We start from the raw sequence: 26,370 nt of genomic DNA, 5'->3' as shown, positions 1-26,370 counted from the left end.
CTGCTGTAATGCAGTCAAAGCTTTGCTTGCAACTTGTGTTTGATCCTGATGGATCCTGATGGTTTCAGGTAGTTGGTTCAAGGTTGACTCAGCCTTCCATCCTTCTGAAGACAGTAAAATGAGTACCAAACTTGCTGGGAGTAAAGTGTAGATGACTGGAGAAGGCAATGGCAAACCACCCCATAAACATAGTTTATCTAGTAAATGAAGCTATGTGATGTCACCTCAAGGATCAATAATGACCCTGTGGTTGTACAGGGAGTATTTTTACCTTTTAAGAATAGCAAAGGGAGCAGTACAATAAACACATGCAAAACCATTACATAAACCTACCTGTCCATGGCCCTTCCGCACAGGCAGAATAATGTACTTTTAATCCACTTTCACAATTGGTTTTGCAAGTGGATTTTGCTATTATGAACAGTAAAATCCAGCTGCAAAGTGCATTGAAAGTACATTATTCTGCTACAAAATTGGAGGGGTTGGACTTGGAGTACCCCTTTATAGGTAGAAATCACAGTGAGATAATTTGGGAAGTATGGGGTCCTGGATGATATTGGTAGATTTTTGACCATAGGGGAATAACAGTTTAGAGAATTCCCACATGGGAATGGAATTTTGCAGTGTTCCTTTCCTTCTTTCAGATTCCTTTGATCTAAAAATTTTGAGCAGTAAATAGGGAGATTTTTATTTCTTTAAGGAAAATATAGTGGAAAAATAATCACTGTGTATGATTCTTTGGGTCTGTATCCACCAACAAGTAGGGGACCATATTATAACTTTTATTATAATAGAAGGTAGATTAGTTAAAAATAGGGGCAATCCATAAATCACAATAAGAATTATAATGAGTACATTTCAAAAATCCCACATTGACCAGAGCCTATCTGAATAGGATAGATTATGATAGAACTGCCAAAGGTGCAGCATTGAAACTGTCCAAGCATGAATGTGCTTTTACAATACCGGAGAGTACCTGTTAGGGTTTTCTAATGTATAGCTGGAATATTTAAAGGTAGGAGAATGTCAAAGAATTGGATGGAGCAAACTCCCTTTGAGCTCATGTAATTGGAGCCAAAATAATCTAGTTCTTTTATAACAAGCTTTTTTAAACAGTTAATAGAGATTTTGCTTCTTCCAAGCTGCTAGCAATCATCCCTTTGTTAGGGGCCAAGGCGGAGCAATTTCTTATCCATTCCTTGCTTTCAGTGGGAATAGAACTGATCTTTATTAAGTACATACAGCAGGACATCCTTCTTTGTTGAAAAAATGACCTTTAGCTTCTGTTTGAATACTTGCAAAAATGCTTTAGTTTCAATAGATCCTTGGCCCAGTTCTAACCTTAGAGATACCCCGGCATCACATCTTGGGGCTCCTGGAATTCATCACAAACACTGACAAAGAGGCCGGTCTAAATTCTCACTAATATAAAAAATCCATATTGAGGCTCCATAAAGGAGCTGTTGAATTATTTTCATATTGAATACCTGCAGTTCACCTGGAATCAGTGGCATAGCGTCAACAGGGCAGGGGGGCACGATGCCCCAGGTGCACGGCAGTGTGGGGGCATGGCCTGGGTGTTCCAGAGCATTCCGGGGGCATTCTGGGGTGGACGGGGGCTTGGCAGGGGTACAAGGCACACAGATGCCCCAGGCGCAATTCTCCCTCGCTCCGCCCCTGCCTGGAATGTATTTTCCTCCTTTAGAACAGAGGAAAAAAATCACTTGCTTCCATTGAAGGTCTGATTTTGTTTGTTATGAATTTGAAATAGGATTGCCAATTAAGGTGTGGTCCAAGACCACACCCATATGGAAATTTAGGAATTTGTTCTAATTGAATGCCATCAATTCTCCAGGTCACAGAAATGATTTTCTTAGTTTTAGAGAAGACCATAGAGAAGACTTTGATTTAGAGTAGTTAATCTGAAGTTTCTCAGATTTACAGTATTTTGAGAAACGGATTAGCTTTCTCAGATCAGTCTGGGTATGTGGCATAAGAATGGCATCATTTGCATAAAGGAGCAGGATTAATGTATTTGAGGATAAATATGGAAGGTGAAATTCTACTGATAAGAAAGCAGTTGTGAGAGCATTCGATTTTATGAATTGATGTATGTGCCAGTTTACAAGAGCCTCTGTCTTGATTATGCTAACTTCTACTATTAAAACTTTATAGGTATTATAGTAAGAGCAAATAAAACAAATCCAATGGGGCAGTAAAATTCTGAACCTTCAAATAGTTCCCTCCCCTATACACCTACACATATCTGAGGTATGTAATTATTAAAATTAATTTAAGATTAAAATATATACATCAGAAGTATTAGCATTTTAGCGTTCTAATTATATCCACACTAATATATCCCCAATCAAAATGAAGAGTGTAGAGCAAGAGGAATTCTCTGCTATTGCGTAGATTCTGATTTGGTTGACACAAAGCACTCAGAGCCAATTAAAAAAATATTTCATTTATTGAGAGGTAAATATTCCTCAACGATTTAAACAGCATTTATAAATACAACATATAGCCAGCTGATATAAAATCAATTCTATCTAAGGTCACAGCTGACTATAAATTAATGGCCAACAAATGGTTAGCTATGGTGCAAAATAATGTATCTGAAGCTTGAATTTGTTACCATACACACTAAACTGAGTAACTCTTTTTGTATGTAGTTACAGTTCATTTGTTTCAGATTTCAAGTCCAAGCAGAACGGTAAACTATAACTACATGCACGTATGTGGAGAGAGCTTTTTTCCATCCCCTCAGTGTGAAGGCTGAGCTTAACTGCCCTAATTGCTGCTGATAGAATGTTCACTCCTGAAAATTTCTCCCAGCATGCAATCTCTTCACAAAGAGACACCTCTATAACAGATTCTGAGAGAGGAAAGGGAGTAGAAAGTCCTGATAAAAATCAAGGCTCCTCAATTAAATCATAAAGGGGGGGAAAGTGAATTGAAGACCTTACTCTCCCAAACCTCACCCTCCTCAGGTTCCACCCCCAAAATCTCCAGTATTTCCCCACCCAGAGCTGGCATCCTGATATCCAGTGATGTATTTCTTCAAACCTGTCTTCTATCAGCTGCTTTCCATTGCTCATAGGAATATTTTTACAAAATAAGAGTATTATTCCAGCAGGCTGCAAGATAGGTAAAGCCCAAGTCCTCCAGTTGCTCTTGCACCTTATGGACATTGTCAGCCAGTCAAGACTGGGTTCTCTGCAAGTAGGCTTCCTGGTCAACCAACTTCTTGTAGTTGCTAAATAAACAAGGCTTTTCCTCTTCACACATGAACGTACACACTCGTCCCACCCTACAAAGTTCCAAATGTGTATTCGCCCTTGGACACTCATTAATCCATTAAGGGAAAAGACATAAGTGGGATGCAGCAAAGAGGTAAACACCTCTCCCCCATAGTTCTCCTCTCAATTGCCCTGACCATTGCTTCATTCCATCCAAGCCCTACTTTTATTTTCAGATCAAAAGGCTTTCTTATAGGCATTCACATGTAACATGTAACGAAGAGTTAAGATCTAGAAATGGACAATTGTGGGGGGGGGGGTTGTATATTTTGGTGGGAGGAATGCAATGTTTGTGCTGCATGTCAAAGTAGCCAGAAGAATGCCTCAGAGGATTATGAAAAGCCATCTGCATTGAGTGCAGTGTATAAAGGCAGCCCTACACTAGTATGTCATTACAAGCCAAGGAGAAGCTCTTCTTTATTCAGAGAAGAGTCTGGTCCAACCAGGGATGTAGGCATAGATTTTTTATGGGGGGGGTTGGGGGGCCACACCCCACCCGCCCCTAGGGCATGGCCTCGCCTCCCCAAGCCCCGCCCCTGGCCTAGCGCTTATAAAAGCAGCTCTCCGGGGTCAGGGATAGCAGACTCCCCTGCCCTCCCCTGCCCCTCCCCTCTGGGCAGAGGCATAGAGGGAAAATGGAGCCTGGTGCAAAATCTGAGTTTTCCCCCCCCCCCCCCCCGGGCAGCTGCTGTGATGCTGGAATCCACCCCCAAACAGCATCACTTTCAATGGTGTTTAAACTAGAGAGCCCAAATTCTCCTTTTAAATCCACCTTAAAGGGAGAATCTGGGGACCCCAGTTAAACAACATTGAAAGTGATGCTGTTTTGGGGTGGATTATCCCCCACCCTGAAACAGCATCACTTTCAATGTGGAGTAGTGGTTAAGAGCAGGTGCATTCTAATCTGGAGGAACCGGGTTTCCCTGCTCTGCCACTTGAACTGTGAAGACTTATCTGGGGAATTCAGATTAGCCTGTGCACTCCAGTGCACTGGGTGACCTTGGGCTAGTCACAGTTTTTCGGAGCTCTCTCAGCCCCACCCACCTCACAGGATGTTTGTTGTGAGGGAGCAAGGGAAAGGAGATGGTAAGCCCCTTTGAGTCTCTTACAGGAGAGAAAGGGAGGATATAAATCCAAACTTCTCTTCTTCTTCTAAACTGAGGACCTCAGATTCTCCCTTTAAATCCATGCCGAAGAGGGTGGATTTAAAAGAGCGAGAATCTGGGGAAGCCTTTGGGGGGTGCCTGCTGTCAGAGGTGCAATTGTGCTAAGCTAGAAGCACCAAAACTTTCAGGGGGTATCTTTAGGGAGTCTCCCCTAATGATACCACCCAGGTTTGGTGTGAGAAGTTTGGGTTCAGGGGGTCCAAAGTTATGGAACCTCAAAAGGTGTAGCCCCCATCTTCTATTTAGCTCCCCATTGAAAAAAAAACAATGGAGGATGGGGTGACACTCCCTTTGGGAGTCCATAGCTTTGGACTCCCTGGACCAAACTTTACAAAAATTCTCTGGATGGTGTAATCAGTAAGAGACTCCTCCTGATAATACATCCCAGGTTTTGTGAAGAAGTGCTTGGTTCAGGACCCCTCGGGAAGGTGTAGCCCCTATCTTCTATTGTAGATCCAATTGGAAACAATGGAGGATGGGGCACCCCCTTTGGGAGTCCAAACCCGGGTAGTATCATCAGGAGAGTCCCCCAAACAATCCCTGAAAGTTTGGTGCTGCTAACCCAAACAATGCTCTGCAGGCCAAAAACCGAAAAAGCACTAAAATGTTTTAAAAACCCACAAACGGGTGGGCGGAGCTTCGGACATGAATGGGGGGGTTTAAACCCGAGAACCCCCCCTTACCTACGTGCATGGGTCCAACAAAGAAAGACCAAAACAAATATGTGAAATATGAACTCCCAAGCTAGTGTGTACAATTTTTGCGCCCACATGCATGGGCACAGTTTTCCTGATAAAGGGTGGAGATTATGAGGATATTGGAGAGAGAGTAATTTAGGGTGTTTTCATTCACTATTTTATTTTTAAACAGAAAACATGTAAATTGAATAAAGAGAAGCCAAGGTCAAACTACATGGTAGGTGGGACATTATCAACTTCTTGATTTTAAAAAATTACAAATAGCCATGAGGTTTGAAGGGGGGAGTTAGCTGTTTCTCATGGAAGGGTGCCCCCCCCCCACCACATGAAAGGAAACTAGTTATCTGTATTGGACTTGGGCTCCCACCCCATCCCACTACTGTGGCTATCATGTCTCAGGGTGATTTTTACAAGACAAACAGTGTGATTGAAGAGTTAACCCTCTCAGTCCCTGATGCAAATCATGGCCCACTGTGGGGGCTTTCTAACACTGAAGAACATTTTGTGGCTTGCAATGACATCTCCCCCACAAACAGTTTTTTTGGCCCTTGCTAAGTAACTGCACTAATCTTGACTAGGAAAATTTTGACGATTTGGAGATGGAGCCTGGAGGTATGTTGAGGGGAGGAACTTCATCAAGGCATAATGCCAAAAAATCTACCCTTCAGGACAGACATTTTTTCCAGGGAAACTAATATCTGGAGACCAGTTTTTCTAACACTCTATTCACCTTTCCAAAAGTTTCTGCCAGCCCATAGTCTCTACTGTTGAGCATGGCACAGGAGACATAAAATGGGAAGATTCTTCAAGTGAATTCAGTCCAGAGAGTATCACACCTGGCATTTGGATTCAGATGTCCCTGTCTCAGGGCCTCATTCCAACTGAAAAGTAAAAAAAAAAAGTGCCTTCCCCCATCCTAATTCAGAAGCCTATGTAGTGTACTTGGGATTCTTTCTCCATCTGTGGACCTGAGGAGCTCAGTATCCAGAAAGAAGAATGAATGGAGCCTTCAGAAAGCAGGGATAGGGGCAGTGGTGGGATTCAGCAAGTTCACACCACTTCAGCAGAACCGGTTGTTAAAATAGTGCTTGTAAACAGCCAGTTGCTAAATTACTTGAATCCCCCAACCAGAACTGGTTGTTAAATTATTTGAATCCCACCACTGGATAGGGGCATTAATATTTGGCTAATCCTCCACAGTGTGGTTCAGCTTGGGAATAGAAGGGATTTTCCGTTGGTCTGAAAGAAACTTGACTGGCTCTTCTGCCTTGATGCATAGAAACAAGCCAGTGAAGTCTCTTGTGTCAGAGAGATAAACCTGTTATATTAAACCGTTGTTGATGTACATTTACAGGGGCCAGTTAGAAAGCTGGGAAATCTGGCATTTGTGTGTATGTTCCCACAGAGCTGAAATGTGAATCAAATGGACACAATCACAAGTTTTTTGCAGCTAGCAGAATATGGCCACCTAGTGGAACTTGTCTACTGCAGACCAACAAGACTATCCTCTAAGCTTGTGGAGGAGAGGAGTCAAACACTATACTCTGAATTTGGTAGAGACCAAGATTAATTGGTAGGAGCGGAGGGCAGTAAAACAAAGAAACTTTGGGAAGTCAGTGATTTTGCTACATATACATACTTTTAGGGGAACAATGTTCGTTCTCTGATTCTTGTTGGCTGCTAATGCTGCCAGATGTCCAGGATTGGTTGAATGGTGATATGAATTGCTTTTGTCTGGGACATCCTTTGTCCTGGGTGAGTAATAGAAGGAAAGAGAAACATGCCATAACATTCTGTTTTATGTGATTAGAAATGATTAGGTTTGATTAGGTTTATGGGGAATCTAGTGCAATGACTTTAAAATTAACTCTTTATATTGGAAAAATACCGAAAATGCACATTTAATGCCCCCTTTCTAAAATCATTTGAGATGTTCTCAGCAGATTTGTCATATTTCAGGAAGAAGACCTCAGGAAGAGAGGATGATCTTTGTCTGCAGCATGCTATCTATTCATCTATCTATGTCAACATGCTTCTAATCTGTAAAGGATCCCAAACCTCTCCAAAGAACTGTCAACAGAGCTGAGCTCCTACATGGATCTTCCTCTCTTCCTGGTCCTCTTCACCTTTTGAAAAGCAGCTCGAGAGGCCAATTTGAAGAAGTTATGGGTTTTCCCCTTGAAGGAAATAGGATTCTTGTCAGTGGGATGCTATCCAAATCATTGAGATACATTCCTGGAACTATGCAACTGCTTAAAATAACAAATTGCTCCTGCTAGAAATATATATGTAACCAGCCTGCTATATGGATCCACTGCCATCTGTGCATTCTTTCCTTGATCTTTACTTTGTGGTTTCACATGCTTTATAGACAACTAGGCTTTCCTCTGTCCCATGGAAACTATGTTACATCCGTTATTTCATAGGGCAAGAAGAATTGGTGTACCGCCCAGGGGGACATATGGGATCAAATGTCCCTAGGCAGAGGCCATTTAGTCATGTGGAGGGCGGAAAATCGTCCCCACATCCCTCCTCCTTCCTCCTGGGTCCATACACTGACCTGCATGGTCACATCTTGGGGCAGGGAGCCTCGGGAAGAGGTGGCAGTGGCAGCAGCCCCCTCCAAAAGGGTGCAGAGAGGACAGCAGCAGCAAAGCTGGTGGGCGGAACAGGCTTCTCACTCTTCCTCCCTTGAAAGCTGGGCGGGGCATGAGGCGTACCTGGGACAAGGCTGGATCTGGCCAGCGGTTGCTTCCTTGGCCTGGAGTGATGGAGGTGACCGCAAAAGCAACAGCAGCAGCACTGCCTCCCTCCCTCCCACTTGCTGATGTCAGTACTGCTCCTCAGGCTCCCTCAGTTCCTGCCACAGAGAAGCAGCTTCTCCTGTACCTTGTGGGCAGCAGGAAGCAAGCAGGCCTGCCCTGGCCTGCTGCTTCTGCCACACTTCACCCACGGGAGGAGAGCAGGAAAGGTAGAGGGGGCCAGCAGTGACTTTCTGTGGATGGGGATGTCTTTATGCAGTTATTAAAAAGATGGGTGCTGGATGTTTGTGAGGGGGGCAAAATCAGTTCTTGCCCTGGGCTCCATTTTCTGTAGATACATCACTGGCAGGTAAACAGGTGGCTCTCTCTTTCTATTAGCTGCTGACCTTGGGGCGCCTTAGCTCCAAAGACTGGCAGGCGGAACAAGTTCTTGGGAAAACAGGAGGGGGGCTCTCTATGGGCGATAAGGGGAACTGTGAATGCCAGCTTCGTCAGAACTGACTTTGCCAAGTGTGGTGCTTTGATGCCTATCCAATAAATGCTACTGATCAATACTTCAGTTTATTGACTTAAGGATGCGAGACCTAACAATTCTCCTCTTGCAAAGCCTAAAATGTGGGTTTTTTTCCAAGATAGTGGTGCTAGTTCGTGCCCAGTACCACGATTGTGCCATACCTAGAGTTTTCCCTGTAACTCTGTTTTTATTTTGACACGTTTTGCTACATGGATAGATGTAATAGCTCTGTGGGGTTTTTTTCAAAATACAGAACTTGAACAAATAGCCCAACTGAGAGAATAACTATAAAAAAAATTAACCATTGGGAAGTGGTTGAGGGGATTTTAAATGGGTGATTTACTTTTTGTAAATCACAAAGCAAAGCACACTAACAAGCCAATGGCTCTTTTACTGTAGCCTGCAGTCTGGCAACACATAGAACAAGGGAAGCAGTTGCAATAATATAACTTGTTTTTTTCTCTTGTTTTTTTAAAAAATCTGTTACTATGACGCTAAACCACTTCTGTACAGTTCCCTCTTTTGGTTTTCTCAACTCAGTCACTGGAACATTAGTGGCAGTCATTTAAGCCCATCCATTTAAACTAGCAGCAGACAGCAATGCATCTCAGGTAACCATAGAAACTACAGCAACTAGGACACAGCTGAAGGCTGCCATGTTTCGGTCCCCCCCCCTTTTCCCCTTTAAAATATTTTTTTATTCGAAGTCTTTTTTCATTTGCCATGTAACAGTTTTTATACATGAAACACTACATAAAACTGTGCTTTGCTCAATGGTTGCTTCCGATACTGTCCAAGTAGCAAAACACATTGTGGGGATGATAATCACTGACATCTGGGCTCATATGTATTCGAATTTGCTGCAGGAAAGATGACTGTTCTTCTCTCAACCACATATAAGAACTGAATGTCCTCTTTCCAGATTACAAGACTCTGTCAAACTTTTCAAGGAGAATTTTACAGCATAGAAAAGAGACCAGAATAAAGTCAGCTAAAGCTCACTCCTGTTACCCTTAATTTGTCATGATTTTGGCAGCAATCCTAAGTGGTCTGCTCAAACATAAATCCACTTTTATTGTATGGGGTTATTGTTGTTTTTTGGACATCAAGTCACAGGAGCCTTATGTTGACCCCCTAGGGTGTTCAAGAGATGTTACAAGGTGGTTTGCCATTGCCTGCCTCTGGGTTACAACCCTGGTATTTCTTGATGATCTCTCATCCAAATGCTGACCAGGGCTGACCCTGCTTAACTTTCAAGGTCAGCTTGGCTTGGACTATCCAGGTTTATGGGGTTTACACCCAGGGAAGTTTTCTTCAGGTTGCACTGTTATAATTTAGCTAGGGCAATTTGATACCTGTTAGCTTAGGGCTGACTGACCTCTTTTTTGATGTCCCAAAACAGTGGGAGGCACAGCTTGTGCAGAGGCTGCTCCCCATAGGGCCATTAAGCTACCTGCATTGCTACCCATCTAAGTATAACATCTAAGTATATAACATCTATGACAAGAGACAACAGATAAGGTGATAAGCCTTTATTGAGGGTGAACTGGCGCTTGATAACATTGAAGGAGGTTGTTTGACTGCATCGGTGTTACTGAAGTTCTCCCATCGGAGATATTTGTAATGAGAGTAAAGATTTGGTAATAGCAATTTTATGTATGTTTATACACTGGAAAAAATATGTGTAATATACACAAGCCACTGTGCAGCACACGTGCATCACGTGATTTTTTGGTCCATATTTGGTGAACATTCCCCTTCCCCCAAGCACCTCCAACAGGCTCCAGAAGCATAAATGGTGAGGGTATGCTGCATCCCTACTTGTGCTGTTCTAGAAAGCTGGAGAAACTCTCTGTGCCCACTGGAGGCCCAAAGGAGGAGGGAGTACATTGTTCCTTCTATGTACATTGCAGCTTGCCTTGATCCCAGTCTAGGAGGTGACCCCTGGCGCAAGACCTGCCAGCTGCACCTGCCAGTTGCATCTAAGAGATAATGCTCCCTGCCAACTTGGCATCCCAGGCAACCACTTGGGCTGTGAACTGGTTCAATTTATCAGTCAATAGAACATTGTATGCAAATGTCAAGAAAGCAGGCTAACATCTGTATTGCATAAAGTCAACGGATTGTTTAAAAAACACCAGACTAAACTTGGCAATTGTTCTATATTTTTCAACTGTGATAAGATATGTCCTCTTTCATTAATGTCTACAAAACTCCTTTGTTTTAAAAAGACAGTTGAGTTACTGAGTTATGCAAAAAGCTTATACTCATTTTATAATACATTTTGTGATGCACAAAGACATTCCAATGCTCAAGACAAATGCCAAATGCCCCTTGCAGAGAGGTGAATTAGTCAATATATTAAATACTCAAGTCTGCGTCTCTTTAATATCATCCCAAAATTTTCTGCTTCACCCTGCCTAAATTTGTCCCATTTTTTTCTCATAAGAAAATGGATGGTGGGCTTAAGAAACATGCACTAAAGATAATTAAATTAAAGGATGTACGAGAGAGATTTGAATCCCCAAATTAATTTATCTTTTGTTGCCCCTGAGACCATTACCTCTCTTTCACAGAGAGTCAGTGAGGAAAGGAAAAATGAAATTATTCCATATCTATCTATCATATCTATTTCATATCATGCAAAGTGACCAAAACTCTACCTCCACAGTCCTGCCTCTAAATTGGCATTGAACAGCTGTGGGGTGGGAAGAGGGTACAAGAGGGACTACATGTAGCTTTCTTTTCAAACAGCTGATTGGCTGTGTGGTTGATTTCCTGTCCTGTGTGAACCTCCCCAAGTAGCAAGTGGATCAAAGATGGAATGGCACGCATTGCAACTAGCTGAAAACGTGAATTCTCAGCTGGCAAGGACTTTTTTGTGTGTATGTCTTTCTATCTGGAAAGGCAAGATAAAATACTCACGAGGTTGTGTTTTGTGTTTTTAAAATCATGAGCAATATATTGATTTTTAAAAGTTAAATTACGACCACTTTTCCAGCTTGAATTACTACAATTAGGAATAGGAAATAAATTGTGCAAAACTGTCCAAGAGATTTATCAGGTTCTTTCCATTTAATACTAACAATAGGTGTGAACATACTGGTAAGGAATATTGCTGGATGGAATTGGCTATAAACTTGCATGTTTGGGGTGTCTGAGGATGCATACATGTGGTCAAAAGGGGGGAAAATTTATTATGTTGCAGTTTTCAAAAATATTGAAAATATATCCAGGGGATAGCAAAATGATTCTCCTTGAATCATCTGGCACGCAAAAATGTTTCCTATGGTTTGGCCTCTTGGTAATTCCAGCAGTGATATAAAATGTGATGTTGGGGAATTGTCATTGGTGACCACTTTAGACCATCCCTTTGGAGGTGCTGCATAGTGTCACTCTCACCCTATGATGGCTAAATTAGCAGTGCACTGTTGAAGTGCAATGACAGGAAAACCTTTAGTGCAAAGTACAAACCTTAAAAATAATCTATTAAAAATGCTTGGTCTTTACAAAAAACCCCAAAGGAATAGAATTTGATCCATGGGTAGTGAGAACAACATAAAGCATAAAATATAATTTTTACAGAAAACATCCTGAATTTGAAGTATTTTCATGAGGGGGACGGGTGTAATGGAGAATCTAGACAGACCATTCTTTGTTATGCAGATTGCTTGCTAATGACTGGAGAGGATGGCTAATATTTTCTCAGTGGGTGCTAATGATGATTAGAAGATTTTTCGAACAATACACTGATAGTGCATTCAGAGGGAGAGGAGGAGATGTGGTGTGCAGAAACAGTCGCAGTTTTAAATTTAGGAAAAGACACAACAGAAGATTCAGCTGGGATGAAAATAGTTTTGCACAGGATGTATTTGTACTGTCAGGTTACTTGTAAGCATTGGGAATACTGTGCATGTATTCTCTGCTTTAGGATCTGCTTGTTCCCCATTGGCTCTGGTTGTATATCGGAAAGGTTCCACAATTTCCAATGGACTTCTAGCTGGTGGAGGAAATGGAGCTGATAACAGTATTCTTTAGAACAGCTTCATTCTCATAAGAAATGCAGTTGAAAATTGAAGACATCTTGGGGCTCTGAGGCTGATGCTGTTCTGTTGTATTTCCATGATTACTCTATATATAGTTTGTATTTGTGTTTTTCCTAAGCTTCTTCAGTTTAACTTGAAGAACTGTGATATATATTTTAGGTAAATAAGTACTTCTAGACCATATGTAAATTCTAGTAATTGTGTTTGTCATTGGTCGAGTTTACCCATGAGGTACATAGCTAATGTTATCCGTGTCGATCATCAAAGTCACAGATAAAGAAAACCTTTGATTCCATTTTGGAATGGTATGATGCTGGATGTGTAGATTTCTGATTGTATACAAGCAAGATTGATTGCTACTGAGGAGCTCTTACCTACAATAGTATTCAAGTTCATAGTACATGCGTGATTGATTGCATATAGTTTAGCACCGCTCTGTACAGCTCTACAAAAATCTGATATTGAAAGGTACCATTACATCTGTAAACAGCTGCATGGCAGCATGGCTTCCCTCAGCTGCACAATTATTAAGAATGTATTAGTAGAAGGTAATCTAAGTATTGGAATCGCCATTTCATCAGAGCTGTTTTATTTTGCTGGTCTCATAAAAACAAAATCTTGCTGATGTGAAGAAAAGGACAGCATAAGACTGCCATCTAGGGCAGGAGATGAATCACTGCATGATTCTAGAAGAGGAGCAAGCTTAGTGCTTTTACAATGCCATTCTAAAAAAAGTCAAACCCTTCTAGTCAATTGACTGTAATTAGAAACTATATTTTTTTCAAAAAAGTAGATTTAATCTTCCTGTGTGTATTATGTGTGTGTGAGAAAGAGAGTGACATCGCTTGACCTTTATAGAACCAGAGAAAGTATCCTTAGAGCTGTCCTGGTGTGATCGTCTCCTTTTGCTACTGTCAGCAATAGCTATTAGACAGTGTTTGCATTATTACTGATGAAAAAAATTCCCTCTTCCCTACAACACTTAGATATGGAACAATTTTAAGAGATGTCCAATTCTTTTATTGGAGCAAACGGTGGGTGTCCCCTACATGACCTTCCATGTCACCTTTTAGAAGATCTGTCCCCAAAATGAAAGATAATCTTTTTGCTTATACCCAGTTTCTTTGAAGGACCTATGTGCTGCTTTCTGTCTCCCTTGCCTAAGCACTACATTTAAAAATCCTTATGATTTTTTTAAAACACCGTAACAATAGGCTAAATGATTGTGCCCTGAAATAATTAAGTTGTAGAACCAACATGAGAGGAGGAACCCTGGATTTGACCTGAATAGGGTTCAGAATCTTTTGTAAGACGTGAGCTCTGTTAATTAGCAATGAACAGTGATAAAAATCAAGTGGAAAGCTGTCCATAAAATTGTCATCATCAAGCTAAATTGGAGGGGGTGGGGGTGGAACAAGATGTTTGAAGATATAACTTTGAAGCCTTTTTGCATGCTTCTGCTTGGACAGACCCACAGACTTAGAAAGTGTTATGGCACAAGACCAGAAGGTAGGGCGCTACTCCCTCACTGCTCTCCATGCAGCCACTGGAGACTCCAAGAAACTTAAATTCCAGAGAGTTCACCATGGAGGAGGGAGGGATGTGTGTCTGCACAGAAGACCACTCATTGAAAAACAATTACAGGTAAGTGCAACACACTTTTTAATCTTTGTGGCTTCAATGCAGTGCTACATTGCAAGATTAGGAAGCTCACTGAATTGAGCCAAGTGTAAAGCTCTCAATGGAAGAGACCATAGCGAATTGCCTTCCTAACAGTTGTTTAGCATTCCATATTGACATTCACTCAGAAGTGTCTTATAACAGAACAGGAAACTTTCTAAATGTCCCTACTGAAATACATGCAGGAACATGGCAAAGAAAAACAGACCTCTGTTGGAGAGAGTTGTGGTATGTAAAGTGGCATTGAGCAGCCATACATTCTGGACAGAGTGGGATAGCTTCTACAAACCCACATGGGCAGGCAGTGTGAGGATGCTGACTAGTCATTCTTGTAGCCTAAGAGTCCTAACAGACTGGAACCCAAGAAAAGTCATATTCCAGACATGTAAGGAGTGTACAAATGTTTGGCACCAGAAACAAATGTAAGGCTAGCATTGTGAGCCATGAGGATTGAGAGACAATCCCTGACAGGGAATCCTGGCCTATCCTAACCTTATGAAAGTTCATGAATACAGGAGGATGACAGAAGAGGAAAGTTTATGAATAGAGGAGAATAGAGTAAGGATGAGTTGCTAGATGGAGTTGTTCCACTGGGCCTTCTCTGTTGTGCCAGCCGGGAACCCTGTTTAACATCGGTTCTTGATCCTCGCCTGGGGTCTGACGCACACGCTTGCTCCCTCATATTTAGGATTTGTACGCCATCTTGAAATTACTGGTTTTAACTGGTTTTCATTTTTACATCTTGTGTTTTTGTAAATTTGAATTGTTTTTATTGTGTTTTATTATATATTACATGTAAAGCTGCCTCGAGTCCTTCAGGAGATTGGCGGGGTATAAATGTAAAGCATAGATGGATAGATGATAGATGTTGTATACTTGGACTTTCAAAAAGGTTGTGACAGTCACCAAAAGTTCCTGTATAAAGGAGTCATGGTATAATTAATATTTATGTTAATACAGGCAGAGTTTGAAAATTTAACATATCATACTACAAGTTTAACAGAATTACAGAAAGGTTTTTACAGCAAACAAAATAAATTTCCTATTGTAGTTTGCATGAATTGTACTTAAAACCTGTCAGAACTTTACCAAGTAAAAGGCTTCTTAGCCCAATAAGACACATAATGAAATCAGGTGATTCTAATAATTTGCTTTATTACATTTACTTGATAAATTATATTTATAGGGCATGCACACTAATATTGCCACAATTTATCATTACAGCATTACAATGAGTAATTATTTAAAAACCTGGCTGTTGTAAAAAGTATTTAACACATCAACAGCCCAATTCAAACTGAGCTGACTTTATTCACCTATTTGTATTATATTCTACATTAAACCTACATCCAAAAGTTGGCACAAATGACAACCTTTGCCTGAGAGGTCATATATGAAGAATATTCCAGCACTGATTAAAGCATATTACTATTGAAGGAGCAATAGTGTATTACATCTTGATAATCTTCTGTTTGTTCAATTCAGAAAGTCTTCAGAAGCAGACAAAAAATACCACAACTCAAGAAGTATACAGAAATATTGTGATTTTTATATCACGCTTGCATCAAAGTCACTTCATAAAATCAAAATTAGGTTAAAAGGAATCCAAACATTTTTATAAATAGGAAATTATTTCATATAGTCTTCTTGATTAACTATTAGATTGTTGATTACAGAAGGTGGAAAAAGGGGGAAGGGTACAACTCTTCATTCCAACATTTTCTAAACCCTCACATTTCACAGGTGAGAGTTTTAAAAGTATAAACAATATAATACAAAGTCTGAACTTCAGGCCCAAGACATAACTTCAGTGCAGATAGGACACTGCAGGTTGCTCCTTTAACACCTTGAGGTTTAGAGAATGCTTGCATCTGCTTCTGAGAGTACTTTGCTCAGTTCAGAAAGGCCTCAACCTGCCCCCCTCCCTCCCCATGCAGGAGGTGTAAATTCCACATGCCCTCACTGCGGGAACAGTGAGTTAACTTAGCTGAAGGAATGTCCTATAGTTACAGAAGGACCATGTATATATTTTAGTATTTAGTATTTTAGTACCAGTGTCTATAATTGTGAGCAATAATGGGCAAATTTTGTATGCTGATTTTGTATGTTTATTTTATGCCAATAAAGGCTTGTGACTACCACTGCGGGAATAGGTCCTACATATTCTGGAGTTTAAGGATGGCCAGATGTGCCGAGACGGCAAATAAGCACCTGAAATGCACCTCGCATTTCTGAATAAGTAACAAAGTAGTTTATGGAGTGCTTAACCTGTATTGGTTTTGAATCAATTCACTACTTATTCATTGCCATAATTATGTACAATGTGGTTCACCAAATCCCTTTATTAATTTTAGTTTATGCTGTGAAAAACATCTAGTTTTTGTGGGGAGGGAAAAAGAAGAAGAAGAGTTTGGATTTATATCCCCCCCTTCTCTCCTGCAGGAGACTCAAAAGGGCTTACAATCTCCTTGCCCTTCCCCACTCACAACAAACACCATGTGAGGTAGGTGGGGCTGAGAGAGCTCCGAGAAGCTGTGACTAGCCCAAGGTTACCCAGCTGGCATGTGTGGGAGTGTACAGGCTAATCTGAATTCCCCAGATAAGCCTCCACAGCTCAGGCAGCAGAGCTGGGAATTAAACCCGGTTCCTCCAGATTAGATACACAGATTAGATACACGACCTCTTAACCTCCTACACACAAAACAAGTAACAATGGTACCATATATACTTGCATATAAGTCGAAATTATACACGAGTCAGGTGTATTTTTAAAAATATTTTAGGGTTTTTATTTTGTCGGCCGCCAAAGGGCGCAGTTTTTAGGCTAGCAGCACCAAAATTTCAGGGTATCATCAGGTGACACTCCTGATGATACCAGCCAGGTTTGGTGAAGTTTGGTTCAGGGGGTCCAAAGTTATGGACCCCCAAAGGGAGTGCCCCATCCCCCATTGTATCCAATGGGAGCTAATAGTAGATGGGGCTACCCTTTTGAGGGTCCATAACTTTGGACCCCTTGAACCAAACTTCACCAAACCTGGGTGGTATCCTCAGGATAATCTCTTGGTGATACCAGCCAGGTTTGGTGATGTTTGGTTCAGGGGGTTATGGATCTCCAAAGTGGGTGCTCCCATCCCCCATTGTTTCCAATGGGAGCTAATAGTAGATGGGGCTACCCTTTTGAGGGTCCATAACTTTGGACCCCCTGAACCAAACTTCACCAAATCTAGGTGGTATCATCAGGAGGGTCTCCCAAAGATACTCTGAAATCTTGGTACTGCTAATACATTCCTCCCCTGACAGGCACCCTCAAATTTTCCCCAGATTCTCCCTTTAAATCACCCCCTCCCTTCTGAGTGGATTTAAAGGGAAAAACAGGGCTTACAGAGCTAGTTTATTGTGTTTCTTTGAAATAAATATTCAAAAACATTTAACCTACTGATGCCTCAATTAATGTAATTTTATTGGTATCTATTTTTATTTTTGAAATTTACCAGTAGCTGCTGCATTTCCCACCCTCAACTTATATGTGAGTCAATAAGTCTTCCCAGTTTTTTGTGGTAAAATTAGGTGCCTCGACTTATATGCAGGTCGATTTATACACGAGTATATACGGTACTTGTTTTCCTCAGCAAGTTACAGAATTTGGCTGTTCACCTTATAGTACAAGGAGAGTCTTTTATTTATGAAACAAATCCAAGTGAACCCCACTTCTACTGCCCCTTCAAAATATAAAAGAAGATGGGGGAGATGATATTCTGAAAGTGGGACTTATCCATGAAAGACTACACACAAAGATTTCCTCTTCAGTTTCACAGGTTATTCTGTACAAATTTCACATCTGCTTCTGATTCACAAAAAAAATCATTACGCAACACTGTGGGAAGATGAGGACAAAAAAGTGAAATTTGGATGAAGTTTAGTTATGCAAGAGTTATTGACTGTATGAGCATCTGGAGTATCTTAATACATACATAACAGGGCTATTCTAAGCACAGTTTCTTAACACCTTGTTCCATGTAATTTTAGAAAAGGTGCAGCTCTGCTTAGGAACTGCACTGCTAGTGCCACATATCTAGAATTAGTCACGAAAGCACACTTCACTTGCTCTGGCTCACAGCAGAAGTGAATTTCAATATTATTTAATTTACATAAAATAGCTTCAATTCAGGCACACAACCACCATCCTTCCTTGACACAGAACAGTATCAGCAATATATCCAGAACACGTAGTATTCAATTTGACTATATGCATATTAAAGAACGAAATTAGCAGGTAGGTCACTAAGTATACATACAATGTAAAGTTTATAGTTATGCTCAGCAATAATATACACCAGCTTTCATACTATTTACTGCAGGAGGAAATTTTTAGTATTTATGTTAGATTACATTTTATAAATATATAAAACCATGGTTCTCACAGATATGTGTGAGAATAAAAACTAATATATCAGAAGAGTTGGCAAACATACTGTAGATGCTTGATTGTATGCTTGACTACATCCTCATTAAAAACAGTAATTCCCACACAGATATACTATTAGGGGGAAGAGGTCCTAGCCAAACATCCTCTTTTAAACTTGCAAGTTATTTGTGTGCAGAATGTTTCTCAGTTTTTCTTTTTTTTTTGATCGAGAAATTCTCAGTGCAGCTCAAAGCTCTAAAGCCCATAGCCATCAGCAGATTTCAGAACATAAGAACATAAGAAAGAGACTGCTGGATCAGACCAGAGTCCATCTAGTCCAGCACTCTGCTACTCACAGTGGCCCAACAGATACCTTTGGGAGCTCACATGCAGGATGTGAAAGCAATGGCCTTCTGCTGCTGCTGCTCCCAAGCACCTGGTCTGCTAAGGCATTTGCAATCTGAGATCAAGGAGGATCAAGATTGGTAGCCATAGATTGACTTCTCCATAAATCTGTCCAAGCCCCTTTTAAAGCTATCCAGGTTAGTGGCCATCACCACCTCCTGTGGCAGCATATTCCAAACACCAATCACGCGTTGAGTGAAGAAATGTTTCCTTTTATTAGTCCTAATTCTTCCCCCCAGCATTTTCAATGTATGCCCCCTGGTTTTAGTATTGTGAGAAAGAGAGAAAAATTTATCTCTGTTAACATTTTCTATCCCATGCATAATTTTATAGACTTCATATCAGAAGAAGGATGTAACTTTGCTTAGGGTTGCATCACAGTTTTTTTCCAATCAAGACTATAGTAAAACCACATCATTACATTTCATTTGAGGCTCAAGATATATACCAACCAGTACATGTATTTTCTTTAATTCAGCTGGGTGAAATTTACCAATTCCTTTAATACTACAAATGTTTAAGACCAAAAATGTCAACACACAAACAAATATGTTTCTTTAAAAAACTGAATATATGTGTTTAGTAACCAACTTAGATAGTATCACAAAGAATGAGGTTTAGCTTCTATGTTCTTGGATTACCACAACTTGTTGGGTGACTCAAAAGAGGACTAGAAGGATAAAGACGACAAAAAATCCACATGGCAATATTTAGCAGTCAGTCAAGAGGTAAAGAAATATCAGTGCAAAGGATGAAAACTAGTTTCTTAAAATAAAACAGCTGCCAATTAATTTAAAAGCCAGAACATTTATTGTTTTTCAGCTGAACTGATTGAATCTCATTTGCTTGAGCAAAACTGCAAAGTTATAGAACCCACCCTGTCCATCTTCCAAAAGCCACAATACTTAATTTTTTCTTTGTGTTTCAAGGATGTCTTAAGGCAAATGTGTCCTTGTAGTTTCAGAGTCAGAAAGTCCATCTTCTTGAAGACATTAGGCCTCATAGTCACTGGAAGCATTATTTGTCAAGTCAACATCTGGCTCATCATTGCTTCTCAGCACTATAATCCTACTCTCTTCAAGGGAAGCGCTGCTCATTCTTCTATCCATTAATGAAAAATGTAAGTGGCTAGAGCAGAGAATACCGCTGGCTAAGAAGGTTTTAAGCCAACTCTACTGACATAAAGCTGAATATTTCCTCACACCCACCAACATGAAAAATAATCCCAACACAACCAAATTTAAAAAGGAATTAACTAAAATGGAACTAAAGAAGCATTAGAGTGATTATACATTTATATGTAGATTGTTTATCCTGTCATGGATGATCAAACTAGATGTTGCAGAGGTAGACCATAAACAGTTTCCAATGTTTATTTTTCTTATAATGAAAAGAAACTGTGGGAAACTGCCAATTTGAGCAGAGAAATGATGGGGAGAGGGTAAAGGTGTTTAACCATTTCCTTCCTGCTATTTGTCTACTCAAAGTGGGCTACCCCAAACTGTTTTCCCACATACTGAAGAAAAGGTAATTAAGACACAGATATTCTCAGACTGAAGGAATTCTTGTCCCAACAGGACAATCTGGTCCCCTCACTTCTCATTTTCTAATGCTTAGTTAGGATATCCATATTACAAAGTATTTAGAGTACAATTTTATATTTGTTAGCCAACTTTTGTGCAATGGGTAACACAGAAGGACAGGATATATACTAATAGAAATAAATAGAGTGAATTTTTGTAACTGAATCAAAATAACATAGTTTTCAATACAATAATTTTCTTTACCAAAGCTTTACATTCCTCATTGGTTGTTGAGGACTATATTGCATGTTTTCCAAAATCAACCACTTTGTATAGTAAATGAGACCACCATACAAAATTTAAAGTGTGGGCAGTGTAATACAGACAGGGATACTACTGATCACATATAATCCTGGTCATAGAATGTCAAAAGGGAACAGAAAGGACAAATTCATCACAATAAGGTACTAGGAGAGCAAAAAAAATTGAAATAATTGATGCAAGTGTACCAAGCCCCAGAAGGCAATGCCTCCCCTCCTGGGTAAGAAGCCCAGCTTCTGCCAACTTGACCAAAGAGGGAATTCTTACTTGGACTTCTCAGTGATAGGGAATATTTAGCTACTACCAATTCTATTTTCAGTAGATTGTCACTAAGTGGTATCAAATTAATCTTTTAAAACTGAACAATAATAAAAACATTTCCTCTGAAAAAAAACTTTCTTGTCCTCAGTCTTCAATTTTAGATTTAAAAAACACTTCAACTGAAGAAATATTAATGCATACATACTACACAAAAACCTGACATTACATGGTTTTGATATTTTAGATACAAGACCTGATACAGATTTCTGGAGTAGATTTAGAATTGTGCATGCAGCAATCCTGTTATGTTCCCTGGTATCTACATGTACACAATAACAGTGAAGTCTTTCACTTGTGTGGTAGGCACAATCCACTTCTTTCTGGATCCAAATGATAGTGTTTACTAGTATTGTTATTTGTACATTTCTGTAAAATGTTCATTGGTAAGTAACTATGCCAGTGATTTTAATTATCAAGCTGTTTAAAATCAAAAACATTTAACTTGAACTACCTTGTTACTTTACAACTGGATTCAATCAAATCATTTTCAATGTCAAAGAGGCTAGGTGGAAGGTTGTATTCCAGCGGTGATGTCAATCTTTTCAAACGCAGTAAACCAGAACAGAACTTAGCTCCCATCTCTTCAAGCTCATGTGTCCCAATTTGCAAACCCTAATTAGAGAGAATGTATACTTTGAGCAGCTAGTTTATAGCAATTGTGTTTGATTTATAGTGCAAGTATAGGGTTGGTTGCCGCTTGTTTTATTCTATATTACCCAGTGCCCCTCCATATTACACCCTTGTCTCACATGGGTTTTGTGCATGCAGGCCCCATGATTTTCATAATGGCCATTCTTGTCTTTCACTTTGGAAGACACTGGGTAGATCCAACCCATTGAAATATTAATTTCCAGTATGTGGGCCCTGTTAAAAGTATACAAACTAAAACCTTAAATCAACAGAAAAGAGAAAAATCCTGTTATCTGTCTTTCAATTGTTTCTGACAACATATACTGCAATAAAAGTCTTAAAGAAAATTCAACTAAGACAGGAAGGTAATACAAGTGGGGAAGGTGCATTGCTTTCCACCCTTTACTTTCTTCGCTTCCTCTCCTTACCACTCTCTCTTAAACAAAAGTTCTTACTCTTTTCTTTCCCCATTCCCTATCAACCTAACCCTCTCTACTTCTTGCGCTTCTCAGGCTATTCCCACCTTTTGTCCCATCCTTTCTCCACTCAACCTCTCCCCACCTCTCCCCTCTTTCTACCTCCTCCCCTGCCTCCTCTCTCTTTCCCCTGCCTTACTTTAGAAGATGTGGCATCTGCAGTTTCAGGAAGCTTATATGGGTCCAAAGAAGCTTCAGATGCCACCATAGGTGCAACAGGTAAGTGTGTTTTCTGCTCATGCAGAGTCCATACTGTTTTATTGGGGGGCACTTAACCCCCCCCCCCGCCCCATGTATTTCTTTTTTTTTTGTGATTTCCCAATTTTTTTCTGCAAACCTGGGCTGTCCCCCCATGTTCCCTCAGGGAAATCTGTTTTAAGTCAGTGTGGCCTTGATTCACAAATTTAAATATCTGCATATGGGGCCAGCCACATCTCTATTATGCATAAATATCATTCAAAAACATTAAGAACACACAGAGTTATATTCCTTTTCACCACACAAGACATACCTTGTATTTCTCCTCTTGGTCACATCCACACAATGTACTTTCCATGGTATAACTTCTCTGAACACCTATCTCTCTCCAGACTACAACACGTGCAGTAGATTCTTTAGACTTTTCCACCACAAAACTGCAGCTGCTCATGCAGAATGCTGGAGCTGTCTGGCTCAAAATCTTAGGGAGTGTCTATAGGAAATAAAAGTTTTAAGGGGTCTAAAATAGTATTAAAGTAAATATAGCATACCATAAAGTAACTACTGTATATACTCACATATAAGTCGAATTTTTCAGCACATTTTTTGTGCTGAAAAAGTCCCCCTCAACTTATACACAAGTGAGGTGTATTTTAAAAAAATATTTTAGGGTTTTTATTTTGTCGGCTGCCAGGGGGCGCAGTTTTTAGGCTAGCAGCACCAAAATTTCAGGGTATCATCAGGTGACACTCCTGATGATTCCAGCCAGGTTTGGTGAAGTTTGGTTCAGGGAGTCCAAAGTTATGGACCCCCAAAGGAAGTGCCCCATCCCCCATTGTTCCAATGGGAGCTAATAGTAGATGGGGCTACCCTTTTGAGGGTTCATAACTTCGGACCCCTTGAACCAAACTTCACTAAACCTGGGTGGTATCCTCAGGATAATCTCTTGCTGATACCAGCCAGGTTTGGTGATGTTTGGTTCAGGGGGTTATGGATCCCCAAAGTGGGTGCTCCCATCCCACATTGTTTCCAATGGAAGCTAATAGTAGATGGGGCTACCCTTTTGAGGGTCCATAACTTTGGACCCCCTGAACCAAACTTCACCAAACCTAGGTGGTATCATCAGGAGGATCTCCTAAAGATACTCTGAAATGTTGGTACTTCTAACATAAACATTCCTCCCCTGACATGGCACTCCTCAATTTCTTTCCTAGATTCTCTTCTTTAAATCACTACCAACCCCCCTGAAAGTGGGATTTAAAGAGAGAATCAGGGCTTACAGAGCTAGTTTACTGTGTTTCTTTGCAATAAATATTCAAAAACATTTAACCTACTGATGCCTTAATTAATGTAATTTTATTGGTATCTACTTTTAATTTTGAAATTTACCAGTAGCTGCTGCATTTCCCAAATTCCCTCGACTTATATAATGAGTCAACACGCTTCCCAGTTTTGTGGTGGTAAAATTAGGTGCCCTCGACTCTATATGCAGGTGGTCTAATTTTACACATGAGTATATTAATGTATTTCACACTGAGTGTATTATCTGATGACAGATTTAAATTGTCTTGGGGACCAATTTTTTTGAACATTTTCCCATTTATGTTTTAAAATGCAGAAATATACAAATTTAGAAAAAAACACATTTCAATAATAGTACCCGGAGTGCAAAAAACACAATTAAAATTGCTTATTTTGTCTACAAATACCCAAGAACAACAGAAATTGCTTTCTCTAGTTAAATAAAAAAGTGTCATTCCAGAGATTCCTATTATTTTATTAATTTTGAGCCAGTTTATAAAGAACTACCCATAATCTATTTGCTGTAGTAAGTATCAATTTTCTTGTAAGTATCAATTCATTTAAATAAAAGTTGAATCCTATGCACCCTCCGCACAATAAATGTGTACAGAAGCCAGAAGTAGCCATTTCTACATGTGGTCCCTCCTCAGTATAGCTGGAGTGGTTTGTGTACCTTTATTCCATGAAGCCTATCTCAACCACATTAGATATCAGGGAGAGGAAAAAGAGAAGATCCACCTCCACCAGAATTGTCAATTAGGCACCCATGGAGGAGCCAACCCCTCTTTCTTCAACACTATCTTCCATATGGGAACCAAGCAGGTATAAAACAGCAAGATGATCCCTTTCACCCCTTTAATTAGTAAAAAAGCACAAAGCTCAATTCTACATGTGGCTATATTTTACTTCACCTCCTAATAATGAACTTTGTTTTATCAAATAAAAATGTTTTTATGTACTATTGAACACTGATGTAATATCACATTTTAAAAAGAATTAAAGTGGGTATTCTGTTAAAACTGTATCATTAAAAAATAGACAGCAATGCCATATTTTCTTATTTTCTTTCCTTGTTCTTGGTCTATATTCCCCTCAGTTTAACACTGACATTATTCTTTGCCAAATAGCTAGGGTTTGGGGCATTTTCAGGGGGTAAGGTTGACAGCAATGCATGTTCTTCAAAGCAATGCTGTCCATCTACCAAGGTTTGTTTGGTCTTTCTCGTGGGTGGTGGCCTCCAGGGTCAAGGTTTAGGGCCACTGTTTTTGCAACAGAAGTCTTCTCTCCTGTCACATAATGTACCCGTGACATTATGGAGCCGCAGCTTCCCACATTTTCTTTGTTATTGGTGTAATTCCAAGTCTTTCTCGTGATGTCTTCATCAGGCCAAGCATCTACCAGAGGATCATCATTTCCATCCCATGAAGAGTTTTGTTCATGTTTCCAAGTTGTTGGCTGTAACATTCTTGTTCCATAAAAGGTCACAAGGCAGATAACTGTGGTGGCACTCAATCAAATGTTTCTTTTCGAGGTCCAAAAAAATGTCATGTGTTTGTTCTTTCTCCCCTGTGTTTCTTTTCCATTGACAGTCATGCAGTGTGTATGGCATCAGTGGTCCAACTTTCTTTTAACAACAAACCGCATGGGTTGGATAGGATTGTTACATGGTTTCTGAGCCTCTGATCCAGTATCCTCCTTTCAAAGATTTTCATGGTGATGCAAGGTAGCCTAGGTAATCTGGTCGATAGTTGAAGCACTTCACAGATCGCCTCAGCTTCTTTTGCCAGGAATGTGGCAACTCATTTTCTCTAAGCATCTTCCAGGATCTTGATTGCTATGTTACCAGTTGCCTTTCCACTCTTCATTTTCTTTGATGGATTCCTTCACTCTCCATGGCTGTGCTATTTGTGGGACTGGGTCGAAGATAGGAGGACAGCTCTCATTATGTGTGGATGTGCTAATTCGTCATTGCTGATATTAGAGAAATAGTCACACCAGCTTGCCAGGATGTTTACAGATTTGCTCAGGATCTTGCCATATCAGCATCCCTTGACTTGAAAGACATGGCCAATATCTTGTGTCAGTCATTGACACATCATTAGGCAAGTCGATATACCATGTTCACTCCTTCTGAAGTTTTCTAGTTTGGCATACACAATCTGCTGGAAAATGATTGCAGCCTTTTGTTGTGCATATTACATCTGCTTTGCTTAAGTTGATTTCCGAAAAGTCTATAACGCTCCTAATCAGAATATAGGTGCATTTTTCTGCCATGTCGAAAGCTTGTTTCTCTTTCCCCTGATTACAAGTTGTACTTCCTTATTCCATTAATGCCATTCTTTATTTAATACATTTTTTTCTTAGAATTCTGTTTAAAAGAATGAGGGTTTTTTGCCAAAGGCAGCCAAGATTTCTGCTACTACATTTCCATTTTTTTTTTCATTTCATCCATTCAGGCTAATAGGTTAGGACCAGTGGTGGCGCAATCCCATGGCATCTGCTAACCCTCGTGGTGGTGAACTCTATGGCACTCCAATTGGCCTTTGCTGTCAGGGGCTGGGCTGATGGGAATTAGTAGTCCGTGGAACATCTGGAGTGCCATAGGTTCACCAACACGTGGG

At 40.2% G+C, this 26,370-nt stretch overlaps 1 protein-coding gene across 1 annotated transcript in view; it reads right to left on the bottom strand.

The window, feature by feature from the left end:
- Positions 1–25,213, bottom strand: part of LOC125436996 (cytosolic carboxypeptidase 1-like) — a 79,609-nt gene extending 54,396 nt beyond the window's left edge. The window contains exons 1-3 of the mRNA XM_048504370.1: positions 25,052–25,213; positions 22,761–22,940; positions 21,595–21,755 (exon numbers count right to left, since the gene is read on the bottom strand). Of these exons, the coding sequence (XP_048360327.1) occupies positions 21,595–21,755; positions 22,761–22,940; positions 25,052–25,213 (503 nt within the window). The remainder of the gene's footprint in view (positions 1–21,594; positions 21,756–22,760; positions 22,941–25,051) is intronic.
- Positions 25,214–26,370: the final 1,157 nt, after the last annotated feature.

This window comes from Sphaerodactylus townsendi, linkage group LG07, assembly GCF_021028975.2.
Source record: "Sphaerodactylus townsendi isolate TG3544 linkage group LG07, MPM_Stown_v2.3, whole genome shotgun sequence".
Classification (NCBI taxonomy): Eukaryota; Metazoa; Chordata; class Lepidosauria; order Squamata; family Sphaerodactylidae; genus Sphaerodactylus; species Sphaerodactylus townsendi.
The sequence above is the reverse complement of the archived record's forward strand: the minus strand, read 5'-3'. Positions and strand labels throughout refer to the sequence as shown.